The sequence below is a fragment of the Anomalospiza imberbis genome, chromosome 7 (genome assembly GCF_031753505.1).
Source record: "Anomalospiza imberbis isolate Cuckoo-Finch-1a 21T00152 chromosome 7, ASM3175350v1, whole genome shotgun sequence".
In the NCBI taxonomy this organism is placed as follows: domain Eukaryota; kingdom Metazoa; phylum Chordata; class Aves; order Passeriformes; family Viduidae; genus Anomalospiza; species Anomalospiza imberbis.
Window position 1 is genome coordinate 6690902 of NC_089687.1, and position 21505 is coordinate 6712406.

The 21505-nt window shown below is 41.9% G+C and overlaps 1 protein-coding gene and 1 long non-coding RNA gene across 3 annotated transcripts; one reads left to right on the forward strand and one right to left on the reverse strand.

Moving 5' to 3' along the window:
• Nucleotides 1-106: 106 nt before the first annotated feature.
• On the reverse strand, nucleotides 107-21260 carry RAB3GAP1 (RAB3 GTPase activating protein catalytic subunit 1). Of its 2 annotated transcripts, XM_068195253.1 has the most exons (25): nucleotides 21163-21260; nucleotides 21002-21057; nucleotides 20059-20134; nucleotides 18702-18834; nucleotides 18388-18466; nucleotides 17548-17667; nucleotides 16804-16969; nucleotides 16607-16706; nucleotides 14559-14640; nucleotides 14029-14097; nucleotides 13572-13645; nucleotides 12739-12831; nucleotides 11110-11279; nucleotides 10696-10794; nucleotides 10206-10378; nucleotides 9233-9287; nucleotides 8588-8941; nucleotides 7357-7494; nucleotides 5892-6119; nucleotides 5359-5455; nucleotides 5166-5269; nucleotides 4941-5056; nucleotides 3958-4060; nucleotides 2480-2500; nucleotides 107-1205 (listed from the first exon to the last, which is right to left on the reverse strand). In XM_068195253.1, the coding sequence occupies exons 1-25, from the start codon at nucleotides 21178-21180 to the stop codon at nucleotides 969-971; spliced, it is 2961 nt and encodes a 986-aa protein (XP_068051354.1). In that variant the 5' UTR covers nucleotides 21181-21260; the 3' UTR covers nucleotides 107-968. The 2 variants fall into 2 exon arrangements, with proteins under 2 accessions (XP_068051354.1, XP_068051355.1); XM_068195254.1 differs by lacking the exon at nucleotides 2480-2500.
• LOC137476852 (uncharacterized) lies at nucleotides 1154-7669 on the forward strand. The gene is made up of 2 exons (XR_011000662.1): nucleotides 1154-2705; nucleotides 7131-7669. It is a non-coding gene; the product is annotated as an uncharacterized lncRNA (long non-coding RNA).
• Nucleotides 21261-21505: the final 245 nt, after the last annotated feature.

The following is a 21505-nucleotide window of genomic DNA, read 5'->3' on the forward strand; positions in this document are numbered from 1 at the left end:
TCGGGATCCTGCTCCTAACAGCAGAACTCAACTCTGTGTACTCAGTGTAGTCACAATGTCCTTCCTGGATCGGAGTGCGCAAGGAGGACATGGGAAAGCATGGGAATACTGAGAGCCAACAGTACGTTCATATTTATTGAGTAACGTCCACAACACTGTAGCTGTGTGTACATTGCTAAAGTAATGCTGATCCTCATTCGAACAGATGAAGGTCACTGTAAAGCAACATTGGCACAGGTGGGGTGAGGGGCCAGAGGTGACAGAGCTGTCCCCTCCTCTGCCACTGATGACAGGGAGTGCAGACAAATAGCCTCGGTAAACACCAGTGAGTTGCTCACAGTGAAACACCTCCGGGGTGTCGTTTCCATCCAGCTTTGGCCCTTGCACAAAGGGAAGTATCCCAAGCCCTCAGGGATCCACTGCAGGCTGTCAGTCAGACTCACTGTCCACTTAGGTCTGTCTGGGAGAAGTGATGAGATCTGGACAGCCAGGAGAGTTTAGCACAAACTAGAGTATGAACTGTACACTTTAAATAAAAATAAGGATATTTCAGAAGCACTTGAAACAGTGATTAACCAAAAAATACTGGGCTCTGTGATTATGATTAGTAATAAATATAAATCACTTAATATTTATATATATCAATTTAAGTAGACTAATGTCACTTGATAAAGTCTGATCCTGAAGTGTAAAGCAGCACATTCTGCATTAATTTCAACATGAATATTTGCACACAGCCCATTCAGGTCCGTAATTAAGCTAATGCAAGGAAAGGAAAATGTGCTCCCTTGGGACAGAGCGTTTGAAACCACTCCTGAAGCCGTTCCAAACCTCGGAGATGAGTTGCTCCAGCCCCCTCTCGCGGCGGCCAATCCAAGTCCTTGGGAAGCAGCGCCCCTGGTGCAGCGCACGCCAGTCCGTCTGCAGCGCTCCCCGCCCAGCAGCGAGTCCCGGCCGCACGGGCCGGGTCAGAAGAAGGTGGTGTCCGCCGAGAAGGCCCCCGCCAGCCGGAAATCCTCGCGGGTCAGCACGCTGTACATGCGCTGCGGCAGCGCCTTGGAGTAGGGCGCGGGCCGGGGCAGCGAGGCGCGCAGGATCACCTCCCGGCCCGCGGGCGGGGGGAACTCCGACTGCACGCCCTGCCTGCGCTCCTCCTGCGAGCCCGAGCGCCGCAGCTCCTCCTCCAGCGGCGGCACGGCGGGGACCTGCGACAGAGCACAGTGACAGGGCAGGCTGCTGCCTAACTCTGGGATTCAGAAAACTGCTCTCAGAGGAAGCTTACAAATGGGGAACACGGCTAGAGGCTTTATGTGTACACACAGCAAAGCACTCATGGGATGCTAGGAGATAAAGCGAACGTAACCAGGTGGAAGAACCCTCGTGTGGATGGTGAAGCTCTGCCCAGCTGAAGTTCTGATGTGGCAGTGTGAAGCAAGGGTTGTGACTGAAGGAAATGGCCCCTTCTCAGACAGGGTGCTCTCCTCAGCTCCCTGCAGCTACAGGAGGCCAAGGCAGCCTCCACTTCAAAATCATCAGTGCTACTACTGCAGTCCTGACAGTCCCGGGCCTTTCAGACTCCAACACTACTGCAGCACGGGCTTTTCATGGCCACAGAGCCTTGCTGAAACTCGTCTGCAGAGCGAGCGACAGGCTGCACACCTCCAACGGCTGCTCACTGCCTCAGAGCCAGCAGCAGGAAGGGCTGCCATGCCCAATAAACATTTCTTAATTACATACACCTATGGACACACACACCCCCACCAATACCCTAATAGGGTCCTTCCTAATTCAAACATGTACAGCTCCACACTGGCACCATCACTGAGGTGTGGCAGGAGCCACTGGCTGCCCCTTGTGGTCCCTTGCAGCTGCCCCTCTGCTCCCAGCCCTCTCCCAGGAGTGAGGGGAGCCAGCCCTGCTTGGCTCTGCAGGCTGTGCCACAGAACCCACCAGGGACAAGTGCTACATGTTCCCACAAGAACAGCTTGAGGAAACCAATAGAGATCTTCCCTGTGCTACACTTCACACAGTTACCCTGCTTCTTTCCCAAATATTCATGTCTAGAAAGTTCCACAGCTTCAGGAAGCACTAGTGTTGGGAATGCAGTATCCAGCTAATTGTTCATCACCACCTCCCCCCAAAACATCAACCAACAAACAGTGGTGGCAACAAAGAATATAAAGGCATGACCACATATTTCAGCATCAGAAAACATCAATACTCACTTGAATAAGGCTTTTTGTTTGGTTTGGTTTTTTTGAGAAGGTTTTTTTAAAAAAACATTTATCTCTGTGCATTATTATTAGGCTCTGAAAATAAAGTGTGAATGCAGAAAAACCATTCTGGAAACACAAAATTACTTTTATGCTCAATGTGTGAACACCAGTAGAAACTAAATCTGGCTACTGCACTATATCCACCAGAAGGTTCAGCTCTATGCAGAGAAGATGAGAAGGAAAGGAGGGACAAAGTCGGTTACCTCATCAGAAGATTCAGTCAGCTTGGAAAGGGATGAGAAAAGAACCAGTGATGAAAGACAGAAACAAAGGCAAGTCAGAGGTGACTTACAAGAGGTTAGGAGGAGACTGTAGGTTTAAGAGACATCATGCACTCCAAGAACATGCACTGGCTATCAGAATTTTCCTGAGAAAACTCAAGAACAGAACCCATTATACACAGCTTAGAGAGGAGTCCAGGTTCAAAAGGTAATGAACAAGGAACTAATTTCACTTCTATTTCCCAAACAGCTCTCTAGTGAAATAATTCATGGCAGGTTAAACACAAAGTGGGGTTTGTATCAAGTTGGTTCCTGTCCCATTAAGAAACCTTAATTAACACTGACCAGCTACTAGTGGGAAATACCTGTAACACTGCTTTAGTTAGTGGTGTTTCAAAACAAAACCCCAGAAATCTGCACAAATCCCAAGGGTAGAAACTTAGTCAGATTTGAAAACCCACTGCCTCTCTTAAAGAGGCAAGTGCATATGTGTGCATCACTTACAGGGCACAGTCTTGGCCTTTAAAGGCTAAGGGTGGCTGGTTAGCAGGTTCAGGTTTGCAAACACAATTTCCCTAGTGACTGGAAGAATAAAAGAAGTGTCCTGATTTTCACTCCTCAGAATAACCATGGTCTGTTTTCAGAATGGTCCTTTTTTTGCTGAGTTGCAAAATACAGATTATTACAAAAGCATTGATCCCTTTAAAGTGTTTAACACCCAATCACAACATTTTTCCAGCAATTGTTTCCAAATGGGATTTCAGGCTGCTACCTTGTTATTACCACTGTAGTTAAATTGAGTTAGAAAATCTGATGCTATGAACAGGTGTAATTCTAATAGAAACTGAAGGCTGACTGCAGCCCATGAAGTTTGGAAATCAATACTTTCAGACTAATTATTCCAAAGACTGCTTAACAGAAAAAGGCAACATTTATATCAGTATCAGCAAGGGAAGGGTCTCCAGAAAATAGATGCAACACTGGCAATAGGTAAACTGAATGCAGGAACTGAAAAGGAACTGAAACTTCCTAAGCATACTGGTTTCCACAGAAAAAAAAATCTCAGGTATTCCAAGCATAAGCCTCAGTTTAAGAAGTTACCCCTTCTAAAATATCTAGTATTATGATCTGTTTCTCTACATTCCTCTGTGAAAGTCAACACTTGACCTTGCTGTGAGAAGGCAGAAATTTGTCTTGCCTTAATGCCTTACTGATGTTACATTTGCAGTACATAAAGCATTACTGACACCTCTATCTACCCAGCTCACAGAGTTTTCTTTGGTCTTGCAAGGTTCTGTTACTGCCAAAATCATGTTGAACATCACAGAAAACACCTCGAGCACATACATGACAACACATGCAGATATGCAGACAAAATACACTGGCACCATATGGTAACTCATTGGCTTATTCTGGCTAAATCAGAAGTGTCTGCAGCACAACCCAGAGCTCTCCCTTACCCTCTGAGCATTCACAAACAGCTTGTGAATGATGCTGCCAGCAGGTCCTCTTCCTGCACCAACAACTGACACCTCTGGCTGCTCCAGGAGACTGTTTACAAATCTGATGGAACAAACGATTGAAAAGGAAAAAAGGAATAGTTAATCCTGGGCCCGATCCAGTGTGCTGACCTAAACGAGCTGTTTCCTGTGCCAAGTCCTTCGCCAAGCATCATGTGCTCAGAGTGAGAACTGGCAGACTCTCTTGGTTCTCTATTCTAAAAGTTTAAGGAAAAAATTCTCCTCTCAGTTACCTAAGAATGAAACCCAGGCTCCTAAAGCACATGTATAAAATCAACAGGAAAGCCTCCATGGTCTTGGCCAGGCAGAAGTATTTACAATGTGGCAATTTTCTTTAGCAAACAGACATTATTTTGGTCAGACACCACATCTCTGAACTCCCAACATGTTCTGCACAAATGTCATCTCTCCCTCCTAGCACAGCAGCAAGAAGTTCACTTGGGTTTTATAACATGTTAGTCATCTTGAGCAGCAAGTAAATAACCTGACAGCAGGTGGTGATGCAAGGGAACATTCCTTGTCACTTCCCATTCAGAGCCGCTCAGTGGTGTTTCACATCAGCAAGGAGACAAGAATAAGAAAACAACTGTGGAAGGGGCTATTTCATTCCATAATATTTATAAAAAATACTTAATTTCTAGTGCTATGGTAACAGAGTTCATCAAACGTACCTTTATATACACAAAAAAAAAAGTTAGTCCCCAGTACTGTCAAGATAAAACCAAATGATATTAAAAAAATCTGGATCAAATGTCTCCAAAGAGATGCTTAATTGGAGGAGCACTGAGGGTACCCACACACATAGGATTCCTAAGTACTTCTTTATTGTCACCATTGTCCTAAGTTTTGAAAGTACAAACAAGAGCATCAGAGGAAAAACAAAACAACACAGTGAAAAATAAGAATTCAAAAAAACCAATCACCTTTGTAGATCTTCTTTCTCCTCTTCATTTTCACATTTCTCTACCCCAAATTTTGCTTTGAGAGACCTTGCCCTGGCAATGATGGCTTCCACACTCATAATCTGAGCAATGATTTCCTGCAAGAGTTTAATAAATGGGAAAATTAAAAAGATGTTCTTTCAGCAGTGCCATGAACAGTGCAAAAGTCAGTCAGGTTTTCAGCCCCCGCCACTACAAAAGCCTTACTTCCAACTTCTTGTCCTCTGGACTGGGAAACCGTAGCACTTTGCTGGAATGGGATATTATCTGCTTAATAATCTTCTTAACTGAAAATATATCTTCTACTGCTTCTGTTATGAGGAAAGAAACAAAGTTGTAATTACTGACTGCATCACTGTTCCTTCTTTAAGTATCTTAGTAATTCATTAACATGATTTACCTTCTTCCTTTACCTTGAGTACAGCTGCATGGATGATGCAAGGCAGGAGATGCCTTGCAAGGTCAGCTGGTTTCTGAACTGCAAGGTAATGAAGTACCTGCAACATTGGAAAATTTAATATTTTAGTGATCAAAACTACTTCCCAAAGATAAGGCTACCTTAGAAAGATGAATTCACATGAATGGAACACCACTGTAAGACTTAAGAGGCAGTTTTACATGAATCTGCCAAACAGTTACAATGAAACAAAAAGTAACTGCATTAGGAAACTAAAATGTTCCTAAGGTATGCAGGTAAAAATCTGGTTTATTTCCTAGTAATTTAAAGAAATACCTAAGTAACATTGCATACTTTTAGGTAAATCAAACACCCTCCTGTACAGCAGCAGGAATTTCCAATCAACCCTCAGCCATGCACTAAATAGTTCAGGAACTCTGAGGACACAGTGCAAAGGCCTGTCAGTGTTTAAATGCTGCAGGGGAGAAGGAAGGGCTGCAGGGAGCCCAGACTGGCACCAGCCCCAGAGCTTTCACCTTCTCAGCCTCCCTGGTGTCATCAAAAAGCCTCTTCTGCCTCCGTGCAGGGACTGGCTTTGCTGTCTCCCAGGCCTCCACCCACATGTTGCTGGGAATCTTCATCCGGGCACTCAGCTCGCCCCTAATGACTTTATTCCCCTTCTCATCAATCACTTCCTCCTCGATGTAGTCCCGAGGTGAGTACCACCTCACAAAATCCTCCAGACAACAGCCAGGATTAGCTGCCTGCAGGGAGGAGAGGACAGAAAATTTGTTCCTGAAAAATCCTAGAAAAACATGACAGCCTGGGTAGGAGGGCAATATGGTTTAGTGGGTAGAGCACAGAGTAAGAGACAAAACTCAGGAAAGTCTTCTGTCCACAGCCAACAAACTGTACACTAGGACAGAGGGAATAAAGCATAAACCAAAACAATGGCATGGGTTAAAACCCACATCAGTAACAACAACAACAAATCACCTTCTCATTACCCACTACGTGTACATTCATTACGTTCATCAATTATTTCAGGCAAGCTCAAAATTATGCTGTTAAGATTCTACCTGGCACCTGCCACATGCAATAAATAGGAATTTTCACTAAGCTTATCCCATTAAAGACTAAAAGAATCAACTGGCTGCCTAAGTATGTTTTCAGCACTGACTTTCCATCTTTTAACACTCCAGTGACAAAATTCACCATTTCTTCCTCTTTTAAAAAGGAATTTTAAAAAAATCTTCCCCAAACAAAAATAACTTCATTTTTCATAAATGCAATATCACCACAATTAACTACACCTATAGATCCAGAACATAAAAGGAATCCCAGTTTTCAATTTGATGTACCTATAAAGAGTGTACTTGTGCTTCCAATTATAGTTCTCTGGTTTTGAGATTTTAGACTACTTGCACCATATAAATAAAACTTCTATATATATCTAATATGCCATGAGTCACTGTTAATAGACTGATTACTGTTATATTATAAATATTCCAACTGTACAGCACATTATATCCTTTTACCATAAACACTGCAAAAATTAAAAATATATATATTGCTATTTCATTACAGAATCTCCAACCTTTTTAGTGTTGAGCTCCTATGATGACAGCAGTGGATGTGCTCTTAGCTCCCTCTGCAGAGCTCAGACAAGAAATGAAACTCAAAACCACAGTTAGTCCAGTCCCAACCTGATGAATGTCTGTTTTAATTCAGAATTGATCAATTGTATGCTTGAGATGTTTTTTCCCTTCCCACAGACATTGTGTAAATTTACTGGGACGTTACAGCATAACAGATCACATCCTCATAGATTTTGAAATGTACCAAGAGTTTTCCCGGTAGGTTTTAATTTTCAACTTGAAACTAACTGGAAACTGTTTTGTGGAGAAAAAAAACAACCTGGAAACCTTCAGAAGTGTCCAACAGAAGCACGAGGGACAGTTTAATGAAGAAGAAAGCAGTCTGATTTCCCAGCAGGGCTACCTTGAAGGACTCCATGTCGGAGAGCAGGCAGGCGCTCTGCATGCGCGCCCGCAGGTGAGCGCCCTCTGCGGAAGTGCCCAGCTTCGCCAGCACCTCCGACTGCTCCTCCAGCAGGTCTTCGGTCATGGGGGCTGGCTCCTGCGACACGGAAACACACAGGGTTACTCACAGCCCCTCCTGGAGTCAGCCCGGGGCAAGGGAGGAGAAGCAAGAAGCTCCTTCTCACCCCAAGTTCACTCGGCTTCCTTCGTACTCAGAGGAAATTATCACAACTTTCTACTGCTTAAACAGTTCAGCCTGAAACTGGGCATCTGAAGAGAACACCAGCAAAGAAACTAAACAGGAAATAACCTGGGAATGAGGTAGCAATGTAAGGATATATTGCTAAAATGCCAAAATCCTAATGAAATCCTGGAAATCTCTGACCGGTACAGTTTTGCTGAGATGGATGAAAATCTAGCCAAAGCAATGCAGAATTTTTGCTGTTGATACTGTCAGTACATAATTAATTGAGAACATTTTACCTGACTACTCTCTGCTCATATGTTTTACCCAAGCAAAGCAACACTAATTAGAAACAATTTCTCTCAGGAGAATGAAAACCGCTGTATTCTTCATGCATGGCTGATTTCAAACTACTTTCTGTGACAGCACCACTTCCTATTTCATCCCTGGTCACTCTGCAGGACAGCCTGTTGATGTCAGGTAACATTTCTAGTTGTTTGATGATAAACCTGCTGTAGAGAATGGCACCAAACCTAATGACTATGGCCTTGTAGATGTGAGCTGAGAAATCATGAAAAAACCAAATACAGCAGCAAAACTGATCCAGAACTGTGCAAAGTCAGGCAGAAATCTCCATGGTGCAAGGACCAGAGCAGTTCCTATTTTATAGGAAAGAAAGTAAGGAGGGGATGAAAGATGCCTCAAGAACTGGAAATAAAAAGAACCCCAAATTTAAGGTAGGCAAGGAAGTTTAATTCTTGTTTGAATTTATAGTTTGGAGTGAAATTTGGTACGGACACTCACTCTCAAATAAAATAAAGAACGTGAGATTAGCAGCCTCATTACATTTTAAAGATTAAAAACAAGGTATTAGGTCAAAAACACTCAGCAATTTTAACAACAGACAAGGTTGTAACTTGCAAACTATTTGCAGTTTCACAATCCCAGGTATGAGGCTCGTTCTGTGTATTCTACTGCACATCTGGCTCAGCTGCTGCTCCCTCACCTGTGTTACGGGGACGTAGAGAGGCTCTCCTGGATGCAGCAGCATCAGTTTTCCATGTGGGTGCAAACGACCTTCTGGTTTTAAGTTTACAGACTCTTTTGCTCCTTTCTTGCCATTTTCCTGTCCATTTCCTTTAAGATCTTCTGTGTCACTGAGACATTCAAAAAATTCCTCTTCACTGTCACTCCACGATTCCCAAGACTTGCCAAATTCTTTTTCCTTGTCAGGGTTATCTCCAGAGTGGTCTCCTCCTTTGGCACCATCACCAGAAGCACCACCAGGTGAACGATCAGACATGCTCCCCCTTTTCCCCTCATCTCTCGCTTTCTTCCTTTCAATGCAACAATTTAGCATCTAATTTAACAAGTTAAAGTAACAAAAAAGAAAATTGTTCAGCTATTATTTCCCTTACGGAGACAATCATACAGAAAAACTTGTAGAGCCACGGAAAAGGTCTTACAATTCTAAAAGATAACAATTCCACTGAACTTGTTGCTACAACAATTTTTTTTTCAAGAAATGAATTCCACATCCAAAAAACACAAGCACAACTAAATCTACAAGACCAACATATTTAGCTAATCATCGCTATAATTTTGACAGTTTTCTTAGGAAAAAAATCATTCTTAAATTTAGGATATTTACCTGAAGTTTCTGGTGCAGTAAACAACATCTCAGATCTGGAGAGCCATTAGCTAATCTAACAAAAGGTAGAAGTGTAACCATTATTAATTATAAAGTTGAATCTTTCACACACATGTGGTCTTAAATCACATGAAATCTAAAACAGGGACAAATACCCACATTGAACCCATGCCCACCATCTCAATTACACAGCTCTTCTATTGTCTCAGTAGACAAGCCCAGAATTTAAATTACATGTATTTCCCTGAGCATTTCAGGAGCTCAGAGATCACTCACACTAGTGTGAAATACCCTGCATTCCTGGTCAGTTTTCCAATTGGAAGTTGAAAAGTTTGAAATTCCTGCCTTCAAACAGGAATTAAGCATCTTTGACTGTACTTTTAAAACTGCAATGATACAGTGAAGTCATTGCTATACATTTCTGCTTCTATTTTATCTGCTAGTGTAACCATTTCAAAGTACAAACTAGTGACTAAACAGCCAGTCTGTCACATCAACAAAAAGCCCCAAACACCAACCAAAATACCACAACCCTAAACGCAGGGTATGTTATTGCTCTGCCTCATCTTGAGAGAGCCCCTGGTTTGGTCTGCCCAAAGCTCTGCTGCAGCAGACAGAACCTGGAAGGGCTGGAATTCTTGAAAAGGCCATTGCACCAGCAGGACCTTGGAACAGCTCCCTTAGAAAAGAGGTGAAACTACACCACAGTAAGATTTTTTCCCCACCCTCATTCACACAGTGGAGTGAATGTCTAAGTCGGGCTTCCCCAGGCATCTTGAAGTTTCCAAAGGAGGGCACAGATGCTTTTCCCTACTCCCTGCCCTTTCTTGCATTAGGAAGTAGGGTAATAAAAACAGAGATAGCATTTGCAATTTAAAAAACCAAAACTATGTGTCTCAAAGTCCCAGTGACCCCACTCAGCTCCTGGAACAAAGAACATTTTCTATGACCAAGGAGCAATAACAAGTCTCACCCTGGAATAAGGTAGTTGTTCTCCCATCTGTAACGCATTTCCAGCACAAACTCTTGCCAAAGATGTGCCACTCCTTTGACTCCTCCATGGTAGAAGTTTATCATACAAAGACATAAAGCTAATTTGTATGTCAGACTGTCAGATGGAGCAGACTTAAACTGACTGAAGAGATTCTAGGGAAGAAATAAAAGAAAGCAAGAAGTAAAGAAACAATGGCATTGTTTTCCAAAACCATGTGATCTCTTTCCTGTTTGTCAATATAAGTGGCTAAGCCACATTTTAAGTTTAGGAGATACCAAAAACTACAGTCTTTGGAATAAAATAAATTAGAAGGAAACAAAAATAATCACTATTTCTACCCAGAAATTCCACAAAGGTAATTCATCTTTCCAGAAGCTAAATATTACAAGATATAGGGCCAGCACAGCAAAGTCTATATAAACACACTCTCAAAATTGCTTTCTCTCTTGTGCCACTCAACAAAACTTACATAATCTTCATTCTCTGGAGGAGGATTGTTTCCTGCTGAAGTACTGGCTCTGTTTTCAAATACATCTGCAAGTTTGTCAGCAGCATCAGGAAATAAGAACTTGAAGAAAAAAAATTAAACATTCCATCAGTATGGTTTTCCTGCCTTTCCCACTTTCTCCATAAAACTACTGCTGGCTTCATACCAGCAATCCCTATAATTAAAACTGGCAGCAGAGTTCAGAGATCAGGTTTTGCCCACTTAGAGTACACAGACTTGTAACAACTTGGGCTGTTCCAAGAAGCAGATAAATGCAACTCAAACACTAGAACTGACATCAGGTATCTTTAAATCTGCCATAGGCTCTAAACCAACCGCATCAGTGCATGAAGTCCATATGCTCTCTGAATCCACGTGCAGGGACAGCTCACTCACCAGGAGAATGGTGTTGAGCACATCATTGTTCAGAGGAGACTCATCCACACCTCTGTGCTTGCGGATCTTCTTCTTGGCACTGTGAACCATATTTGTGACTGATAATTTGGGGATCGGGACTGGTGCTGGCTCTGTGAGCTTCGACAGCGCGTGGGTGATATCAGCAACCTCTAGCAATTTAAATAAAAACAATTAGAACAAAGTAAAATAAAACCCCAAACACTAGAACATGTCTCTTCAAAAGTTCACCTGTCTTAATCAGCCTATTTATCTTGTACTGATATTTAGCCCCTTGTGAACCAGAGCCTCTGCTGCCAGGTTCCATGCCTGACATACACTGTTCTTAGCAAATACAGGCAGCAGAAGGAGGCACAAATGAGTCACAGCCTGTCCTTGATTTAATTCACCAAATAAAGTCTAGACTGAGCTGGCTGCAGGTAGTGCCTGCTGTAGCAGCACTGCTACTGCAGAGTTACCAACGGAGTATGCCAAAAGCCTGCTGAAGACTCAGTATTTAAACCTTGTTTATACATCATACCAATAAACACACTGCAGGTAACAAAGACTGCTCCAGCATACACTAAAGCTTTACATAAATATTAAATAAATCCTGCATTAATCACTGGCCTCACATAGTGTAAGCACAATTCTGTTTTAGAGTCCTCAGGTAAACTACTCAAATCAAAAGACTGGGTTTTTTTCAGAGCTGCTGCTGGTAAACTCTAGAATGTCTCTTACAATAAACTGAATTAACATTGCTATAAGGAGAGCTGACAAATTACAGTGAATAATTAGGAGCAGCCTGAAAAAGCCCATCTTGGCAAGCCCAGAGCTAAGAAGGGCTAAAGGAACTGTATGTCAAGCACTATGAGTAATACACACCCTCCTCCTCAGTCTCACACCTTTTTAAGCTCACTAGCAAGCTCCTTCAAAACTAAGATCAAGTGCAACCAAGGAAAAGACATTGATACAGGCCATATTTGGAGGGAAAAACAGGTGACAAGCAGCAGGAAGGAAGGGAATTTTCACTGTATACAGCAAGAAAAGCCAAAGAGAGGGACAGAGACATCAAAAAGATGGCAGTATTTATATAGATGGGATAAAGCCTGACTTGCTGGTCAGATAATTTGGGAAGTTGTAATTTTCTTTTTTCCTAAAAAGTCTTTAAAATGGAAAGGATGAGAGCAAAGCCTTTCAAACAGATAAAGACTTTTTAAACTGGCTGTTAACATGTACTACAGAGTACAAGAAAAAGGAGAAAGAAGTGGAAAAAGAGAAAATACACAAAACTATACAGACAAATCTGACACGTCCTATAACCAAGTCTTGTACATTCTAGTCAAATTTTAAGCTCTTATATTCCTGCAAAAAGAAACAGCCACAACATAAACAGAGGCAATTGTCCCTCTGGGACTCTGGGAGCTAAACTTGTCTAGAATTCATGAGAAATTTCACCATGAAGCTCTGGCCAGAAAATTCCCAGGATGTATTAAAAATATATAAAATGCAGGAGTATTGCAGAGAATGTGTAAGAGTTATAAATACCAGTCAAGAGAAGGGTACAGGGAAGGAAATTAACACAAAACAATTAAATACAAATACCACAAATGAACTGGATTTTAGTTTTACCTTTTCCTTCCTCATCAAATGCAGACCTTCCAAGTATCTCATCCGTTGACTCCTTCCGACGGCAAAGCTTGAAGAATTCGGTAAGGAAGTCACCTGGAAGAGGAACAAAGCTCCTGAACTCAGTCAAAAATCTCACTGAACAATGAGCAACACTCAAAATTATGCCCCAAGGACAGTAATTTTAATCTTTTCTCCTGAAAGAACTTCTGAAAATTTGTTCTGAAGCACAAATATCCCGTGCACAACATCCACATAATTAAATTATCTGAAGCACAAAAACCACATAATTAAAGCTTAGGTAAATGCACACCCAGGCAGCTGTTGGCCACTCCTCCAGAGCACAGCTCTGCCTGCACTTTAATTCACCCAAAACAAGATGAAACTTGGAGAGTTTTGAAGCCCTTTTCCCCACAAGCTTAAAGGCAAGGACAGACAGAGGAGTACAGCTCTCCACAAGTATTAATCCTCCCTGTCAGAGAGGCTGGTTGAACTAAGGAGATGGATACATGCAAACCACACTTAATAAAATGGGAAGATTCTAGGAAATCTACATTTTCACAGAACACAGAGAAAATTCTTATTCTCTGGAATCTGGTGAAATAAGAACAGCAACGAATTTCACCATGCACAGACACAGAATAAACTACAGCAGAAACTTGTGGATTTGCAAAGCTTGTGTCCTTGAAAAAGAAACCCAAAATACTGTTCACTCAAAAAAATGAGGGAAGTGAGCAAACAGGCCATCAGGTAATCAACAACTCAACCCCAACTTCATAACTCGGTAGTTTTAGTTTAAAAGCTGCAAGAGAAGACAGGAAATTCTGATGTCTTACCCAACAGACACTGAGGGTTATCTGCTTTTCTAACTCTCACAGACCACTGGGGTGCTTGAAGTGGATCCAGGTCGCTTGGGGGGAAAAAAAAAATTAAAAAAAGGAAAAGAAAGCTGGGTGACAGTTTTTGGGAGAGGGATATCAAGCAGTGAATTCTTTTTACCTTCCATGCTCCACTGTCATCTTTCCCAAGACACACAAAATTTTCAAGTCTAACATGAGAATATGCTCAAAACCAGCGGTTTGTGTTCTGATCAGATTACAACACAGTAATATTTTCTCCCAGAAATGCATTTCAAAAGGTGTTTTCCCAAATCAGATGTTCTACAGGCTGACATCAGCATTCCTCAAAATGGGTTCTTTTTCACATGTAAAGCCACACAGTGTTTGAGATGACACTAAGATGCAGCAGTGAGCAAAAAAGCACACTTATTTGCAACTCAGACAAGATACTTACGAATAAACATCGTTGTCAACAATTATCCCTTCTGCAAGGTGAGGCCACGTTGTAGCTAAATGCAGCTCACTGAAACAAAACAAGTTTACAGTATTTCAGTGATTGCAGGAAGTGTTCCTCCATCACAGTTCATGTTTTGAAAGGTATTTGTGATAGTTCATATTTGATTCCCTCTTTTTTCTCCTGTAAGTTTTCTCACTGCATACATGAGACCAAGTCCAACCCTTGCACAAAAGCACGTAATTTTTAAGGTTTACCTTGAGGAATATTTCAGGATAATAATTTCAGACATAAATGGGGTACCGCAGAAGTTTACAGTAAAAGCCATATGAGCTTGAACTCTGAATATCATCAGACAATTTTACAAATGGTCTTATTTGCTATTAAACCATTACCCTTCTGATGCATTGAATAATTAAGTATCTGTTGGACATGCTAAGTGGTAGGTAGGCTAAGCTAAGATTTGAAGTAACACCTTTAAGTCCTCCATTAAGGAGGTTATAAAACAGTTTCCTGAAGTTTTCTCTTACCTAATAGGATCTTCACAGGCACCAAATGGTAACTTCCCAAATTCCAGGCCTCCAACTTCTCCCCCAACTAGAGCATCTATATCTGGAGAAAAATCAACACATTTTCCATAAAGAATCTGTGGAGCATTTGAAGCAGCCTATCACCTTCATTTCACTACAAAGACTTTAACTTGCAGGATGACCACAGAAGAGCTGAGCAGCTAAGGTGACTGAGCTAGGAGAACACAATCCTAACATACCATCAAAGTAATTGCTTCCAACAGAAACTGGGAAGTAACCATGGAACAGCACATTCAAAGGGACAGATGCAATTCTTGTGATTCATGTTGAGGGAAGGTTATTCCCTTCATTCAGGCAATGATGACAGCTATAAAGACAGCCCTAAAGAGTCAATGTTGGCACAAGAACAGACACAAAAGTGCCATAAAAATACTTGGGCAGGAAATCAGTTCCAAGCAGAAAATGAAGACTCTGGAAGAGCAACTCTGCAGAGTGAAAAAACATCTACTTTTAAAAGTTGACAATTTTATGAAAAGAGGACTTAATCAAATAATCTTGGGGATTCCCATAGTCCCAGGTACTCAGAGATGCCTCCCAGCACCCTCAGGCACTTCCCATGTTATAGCCTTCAAATACATAAATCAAAAACAGACAGCCTCCACTGAACAAAAATTAAAGTGGGCAGTAATAATAACAATGTATTGTAATGCCATGTTAATAATGCTGTTACAGCAACTGATCTGCAATTTTAACTGCATCTGGCAAACTGTTTACAAACAAAACAAGTGCGGTATTAGCACAGATGAAGTATCTGGATAACTCAATTACATAATTTCTTCTGCAGAGAAGATAAAAGACATTTAAATTCTTTGGTTTTATTTGAGAAGAGCTAACTGAGTGATGGTATATAAGTTACAGGTCTAGTTCTTCCCAGTGAACGTAAAACCACAACTGCACGTAGCAATAGCAGTAAAACTGATGCTGTCCATCTCCAGTTTCTGCAACACACTTTGACACCCTTAACCACAACACTTAGATAACCAAGGCCACATCAGTTCTGTCTCTCCAAATGTCCCCTAAATACCTCAAGCTTGTTATGTAAAACTGCTACTAAGTCAAGAAAAGAACTTGGGCATTTTAACTGTTCCACCACCTTGTACCTAAAAAAATCACATCGCTAATAAAATGGATGTTAAGGAAGAACTAATATCTACCTTTTTCTTATGGGCTTGTTTACCTTTGAGAAGTTTATAATTTATTTTCTGCTACTACCTATATAAAAATAGGTCTGTTAAAACCAAAAACTTGATACTCAAGGAGGACAGCACCACCATCAAGAATAAAAGATCATTTTGAGACTACCAAACGAGTAATTATCTCTTTTTTTCCTAACAGCATCACTATGGCATAAACTTATCAAGTCTGCTCTATATACCCTAAATTTAAGACTATACATTATTTCTCCCCTTCATGCAAGGCTACTAAAACAAAAGACTTGTTCAGAAATTCCTCCTGCATTAAATTTAGTATTGTGTCAGCAATAATAAAAATCCAAACCTTTACCTCAAGTGAGGTCCATGTAATATTTTCTGCTTTTCTCACTGTTCATACACTTAAGATAGTGAAGTACCAAAATAAGGTACTTTATGGAAACAATTGATAAAAACTCCCAAAAAGTATTAGCATCTTTTAGCATCTGAATCTAAACATTTCCCTAAGAAATCCAGGGCAGAATTCTTCACAGATTGAGTCACCCTTTTCATTCCACATAGATACCACTATTTTAGAAACATCATTGTATTTCTAAATGCTAAGTAGCCCACGTTTCCAGGCACAGCCCTGGAGCCCAAAACACCTGTCCCAGCCGTGAGCTACAACCTGAGAGCAGCTTTAAGCTGGCTCACCTATCATACAGAGTGGGACTGGACCAAAGCCTTTCCTGGCAAAGCAGAAAATGTTAAAATTCTTCTGGTAAGATACACAAATATTTTCTTTAGCATTGACTGGCTGTCTGAAAACGAGTTATTCTGAGGACACAAGTCTCCTACCTGGTGGCTGCTGTGGCCAGAAGTACTGCTGCCAGTCCTGGAGCACAAAGGTAAGGCGAATAGCCATGCTAATTGGAGGCAGAGGTGTTAAAGGGCAGCCCTTCAAAACAGAGAACAAATTCAGTGTAAAGAGTAAATCCTCTCAAACACTCTAGGGGCTGAACATTAATTATCTGTAACATCAGTTTGATACTTACAATCTTGGTTTTGAAGATGTCCAGCAGCCCTGCTAAATGGGTGTACTGGCTGGGCACCTTGCGCAGATGAACCATCTCGAAGTCGGTGCGAACGCCCGGGCCCTGGCACTCCCCGACGTACATCCGGCGCCACTTGTGATGGATCTGCACAAACAGTGGCACCTGACTACAAAACAGGAATGCTTCCGATTATTTAAGTGTCCTGCTGTCTTGTAGTCTCTAAAGCTAGCTGAATATTCTAGCATAATTTCATCCTTTAAAATACATTTCCTCTTAGACACTTTGAAACACTTCACCGGAATCACAGAAAATCCCCGTTAATGACATCATTAAACAGAATGCCCAACAAATTGCCATGCCATAATCACAGCCCGCTCCATGACTTTACTTACCTCATTTTCAGTCTATATAATTTTTGAGGAAGATTAGGAAGTTACTGTTACTACACATAGGGAAGAGATCCTCTTGCAAAAGGGATGTTTTATCAATTACATATTATTCCTACAACTTCTAGTAGCTTTAACAGCCCTGAAGGTTTTTAAACAATAATGAAAATAAACAAAACATTGACTCAATCTTTACACAAGGGGATTTCTTCAATTCTTCTCTAACAATATTACAGTGTAAATAAACGAAACGAAAACCTCTGAATGTACTTTGCTAACAATTTAATACTTTTTCCTCACAAATGCAGTATGCTGGAGCTTTACCTGGTCATGTAAAAAAGTTTATGCTTTCACCTACCAGCCAGTGTTGCCCAGTGCAATGGAAATGGAACTCAGCAAGAGGTTACACTTGGATTCACTAATAACAGCATCGTTATTTGCAGCCGGAGCAATCACCACAAACTCGCGTAAGCCATACCTGGAGAGACAAAGAGAAAAAAGTACATTTCCAGTCCCTGCCAAGCCAGCTGAAACATGATTCTTAAAAAATACTGTGACCTGAAGAACCTAACTATCGCCAACAGACTGTGAAATCTGTTCATTTGATGCAAGTACCTCTTTATTTTTAGAGAGGTCAAGAACTGAGTGGGCATGGAGTGCTGCAGATCCTGAACTCACAAACTACCTGAGTGTAACAGCATTCCAACTCTGTAATGTGTTTGACTGGGAGGACTTCCAGGTCTAGCAGTCCTGAGGTTTTCCAGTTTATAATGATTGAAACTGTTTATATATAAAACCAATCTCTCTAGAACCAATCCTATTATGTACTCAAGATTTGCATTACTAAGAATATAATTGTTGTTTGTTAAGGTGGTGCAGCTTTCCTTTATAAGGATGTACCTAAATATTACACATATAAAATACATGTAATAATATATACATATATACAATAATATATTACATATATAAAAGCCTGGTTAATATATGAAACTGAGACAAAACTTGGGGGGGAAAAACCCAAATTAAAGATAGGCCCACTATAGCAGGGGTTTTTTGCATTCCTTTCTTGCGTCTAGTACAAAGAATCATTTTACTTAAGCTTTACCTTTTAACTGAATAAACAAATATATAACTGATTGTGCCAGAATTTCCAGCTGCTATGCTCATTTGCAGTAGAGATGAGAGGCAGCACACATACCATCTCACCAGACAGTGGGCTCGAGGAGGAAAGTCATTGTTCATGCACAGCAAGTCCTGCATTGGCAGAGGAAGGGCATCTGTGACAAAAATTGATCCATAATCAATGTATCATCACATCCATCCAGCTCACTTACAATTGCCTTGTTTTAGCACTGTGTGAATGCAAAGCAAACTAAAAGCAGACATGCCAGATCACACTCATGAGACCTCAGAAAATCCCACACAGACGCAAATCAGCACACTGTGGACTCCACATTCTGACACTGTCTTTTGTCATTATCCTTACAGCGATGGAAGAGAACTATCAGGTACCTTCTCCCAGCTCTTCTTTCCCATCTTTGTCACTGGGTTCTTGTACAAGATAATGATGGGTAACTGAGAATTTGAAGTCTGCAAATGAAATTTCATCTGATTTCTCTTCCCATGTTCCTGTGGTAAATATACCCTGCATATAAAAAAAAAGAATATGTTATCTCATAAATTTACGTTAACGTTCTTTACTCTTTAAAAGTATGTTGCCTATGTGATCAATAATGTTGATTCACATTTTTCTACTGCCTAATGGCTCAGCATGATTTAATTTCAATAAGCAATTCTCAAAGCCCTTCATTATAAAGGTAGCTGGCTGCTAAAATCCATGTTGCCAATAATGATGTTCATTCCAAAAATCAAAACATCATCTTGCAGTCTTCAGAACTATATGGCAATAAAGATTTGCATCCTCCCATATGCAACTGTACATCTGAAGATATGCACCCTCAACTTTGCACAGAGACAGAAGTTTCCCACCTGGGATTTTATCTATATCTAAACCATTGTATGCAAATATTACTTTGATATTTACTTTCACCAACAAATGGTTATTATTATCTACAACTTACAAAACTTCTGTAAGAATAATTAATTTTTTAACAAAAATACAGCATTTGGGAATGTCTAAAAAAATCAGCACCACTGCTCCTACTAAAAGCAACCTGAACAATCCTTTGCTCTTACAGGGTGTTAGGAAGAGAGCTCTGGTCTAGAAAAGACATGTAGGAATACAGGGACAGCTAAGGTGCAGTTCATTAGGTAACATAAGTTTTATTCCAAATACTCTGTACCTGACTAGAATGAAGAGCAATGAGATTCCCCATGAAACACAGCAGCCATTCCATACAAACCAGCTGAGTTTATCTGCATTACTATGCAGAAGAGCTCAGCAATTTCCTCTGCATTTCACAGGACTGAGAAAGCACCACAAAGGCTCTAATTAGACTCTGAAAAAATCTCTCCCATCTATGAAACACACTGAGTCACAAGTAGCGCTGTGCAAACCTCAGCCATAAGTGGATGAGGTGTGACAAAGGCACAAGGCAGGACAAAAAGAATCCTTGAGTATTTAGAGGAGCTTCAAGCATGTTTCCAGATTCAAACTGAGAATTAAAAAACAAAACAAATGTACACGAAGATCCATCTCTGTCAGGGATACAGCCTGTCTGGCAGATGACCTGCCAATGAATGTACAGTAATTGCTTGTCAAACTGACACTTCCACAAGTGAAAGTCCCCAATAAAGTCATTATCTGCCACACATAAGAAAACAGCAATAGATGAAATACATGTGTGGATTATTGTATTACTAATTAGCAATTCAAATTCTACAGGAAAATTCAGAAGAAGTAACTGACCTTCTCTAGAGGTTTGCCTGAAGAAATCCCAATAAGCTTCCAGTCATTCAATACTTCTTCTATTTTTGAAATAAATCTATTAGGGAGGGAAAAAGGCATTAATATTTGCTGAACACTAAACCTGTTTTATAATTCAGCCACCTCAAAGCAGGCAGTATGATGTTCCTTAGAAAAGCCCAAAGAACAAAAAAAAAAAAAAAACAAACACCACAAGAAGCATCACAGTAAAGCCAGGAAAACAGCTTCCTTGTACACAAAACAGTCCTCCTATGCTTAATTTTTACATGATACTTTCTTTCAGCTATGAACCTCTTTTGACTGTTTTAAGAATCTCCCCTTTTTCTGGTATTGCAGTACATAACATTTAACTCCTGTTTCATTGTTCACAGATAGATAAGCATTTAATACAAAATAATCACTAAACTCAGATTTAAAGCGCAGCACTTGAAATCTCCTGTCTCCTGTCATAAACGTTATCACTATTGGAAAAAGCATTTTAAAAATAATAGATTCACAGTGCAAGAACGTTCTTTGCCTTAAATTTCTTCATACGTTGTTCTACTAACTTTTAAAAGCTTCATCTAGGAGATGACTGTCTTAACAAGCAGACAGCTACTTAGAAAACACATAAGCCTTCTGAATGTATGTTCTAATCCCCTGCAAACAGGTATTAAACCGGACCTTTCACTAAGTTCAGAAACAGCTCAACTAGAGCCTCTTCACCCGCTGCTCGGCCGCGGCCTGAGCCTAACGCGGAGCAGCCGGGAAAAGGCTCCGGGAAGGGCTCCGGGCGCTCCCGGCCGGAGGCAGCGGCCGCGCCGCGGGGTCCGGCTGCCCCGGACGAGCGGCCGGGCCGGGCCGGGCCGGGCCGGGCCGGGCCGGGCCGGGCTCGGCGGAGCCCCCGCGTCACCCCGCGCCGAGTGAGGGGCGCGGCAGCACCTACCTCTCCCACTCGGAGGCGGTGGTGAAGTCCGTGATCTCGAACACCTCCGACTCGGGCTGCGGGGAGAGAGCGGGAGAGGCGGTGAGCGGGGAGAGCAGAGGGAACAGGGAAGGAGAGCCGGGGAACAGGGAGGGAGCGGGAGCAGCGGCACCGACACTCACTTCGCTGTCCGCCGCCATCTTGCGCCGCTGCCGCCCCCCCAGCGGCGGAGGCTGCCGGGAACGTGGCGGAGGGCGGCGCCTCCTCAGAGCCTGGACCTCCCTCGCAGCCCGGCGCTCCCGGGCTCCCTCGCAGGCGGGCTTCTCCTCACAGCCCGTTTTCCCCTCACGGTGTGTTCCTCCTGGGCTGCCTCGCTCGCCCCGGTGGGGCTCCTAGCACAGCCCGGCTCCGGGCTCCCCGCCGCGCGTCTCTCCTTCCCGGCCGGCTGCAGTCCCTCACGGGGACGCCCGCGGGCACGGTCGCTTCACACCGGGGCGAAGCTGAAGCGAAGGCTGCTCCCACAGA

Bases quoted from the DNA above. Each gene is read 5' to 3' on its own strand.
- RAB3GAP1 (XM_068195253.1), bottom strand. The intron at 18,835-20,058 runs GTCAGTTACTTC...TTTTATATGCAG, and splicing joins CAGGCAAACCTCTAGAGAAG to GGTATATTTACCACAGGAAC. The intron at 16,970-17,547 runs GTAGGTGAAAGC...CCTGTTTTGTAG, and splicing joins GCACTGGGCAACACTGGCTG to TCAGGTGCCACTGTTTGTGC.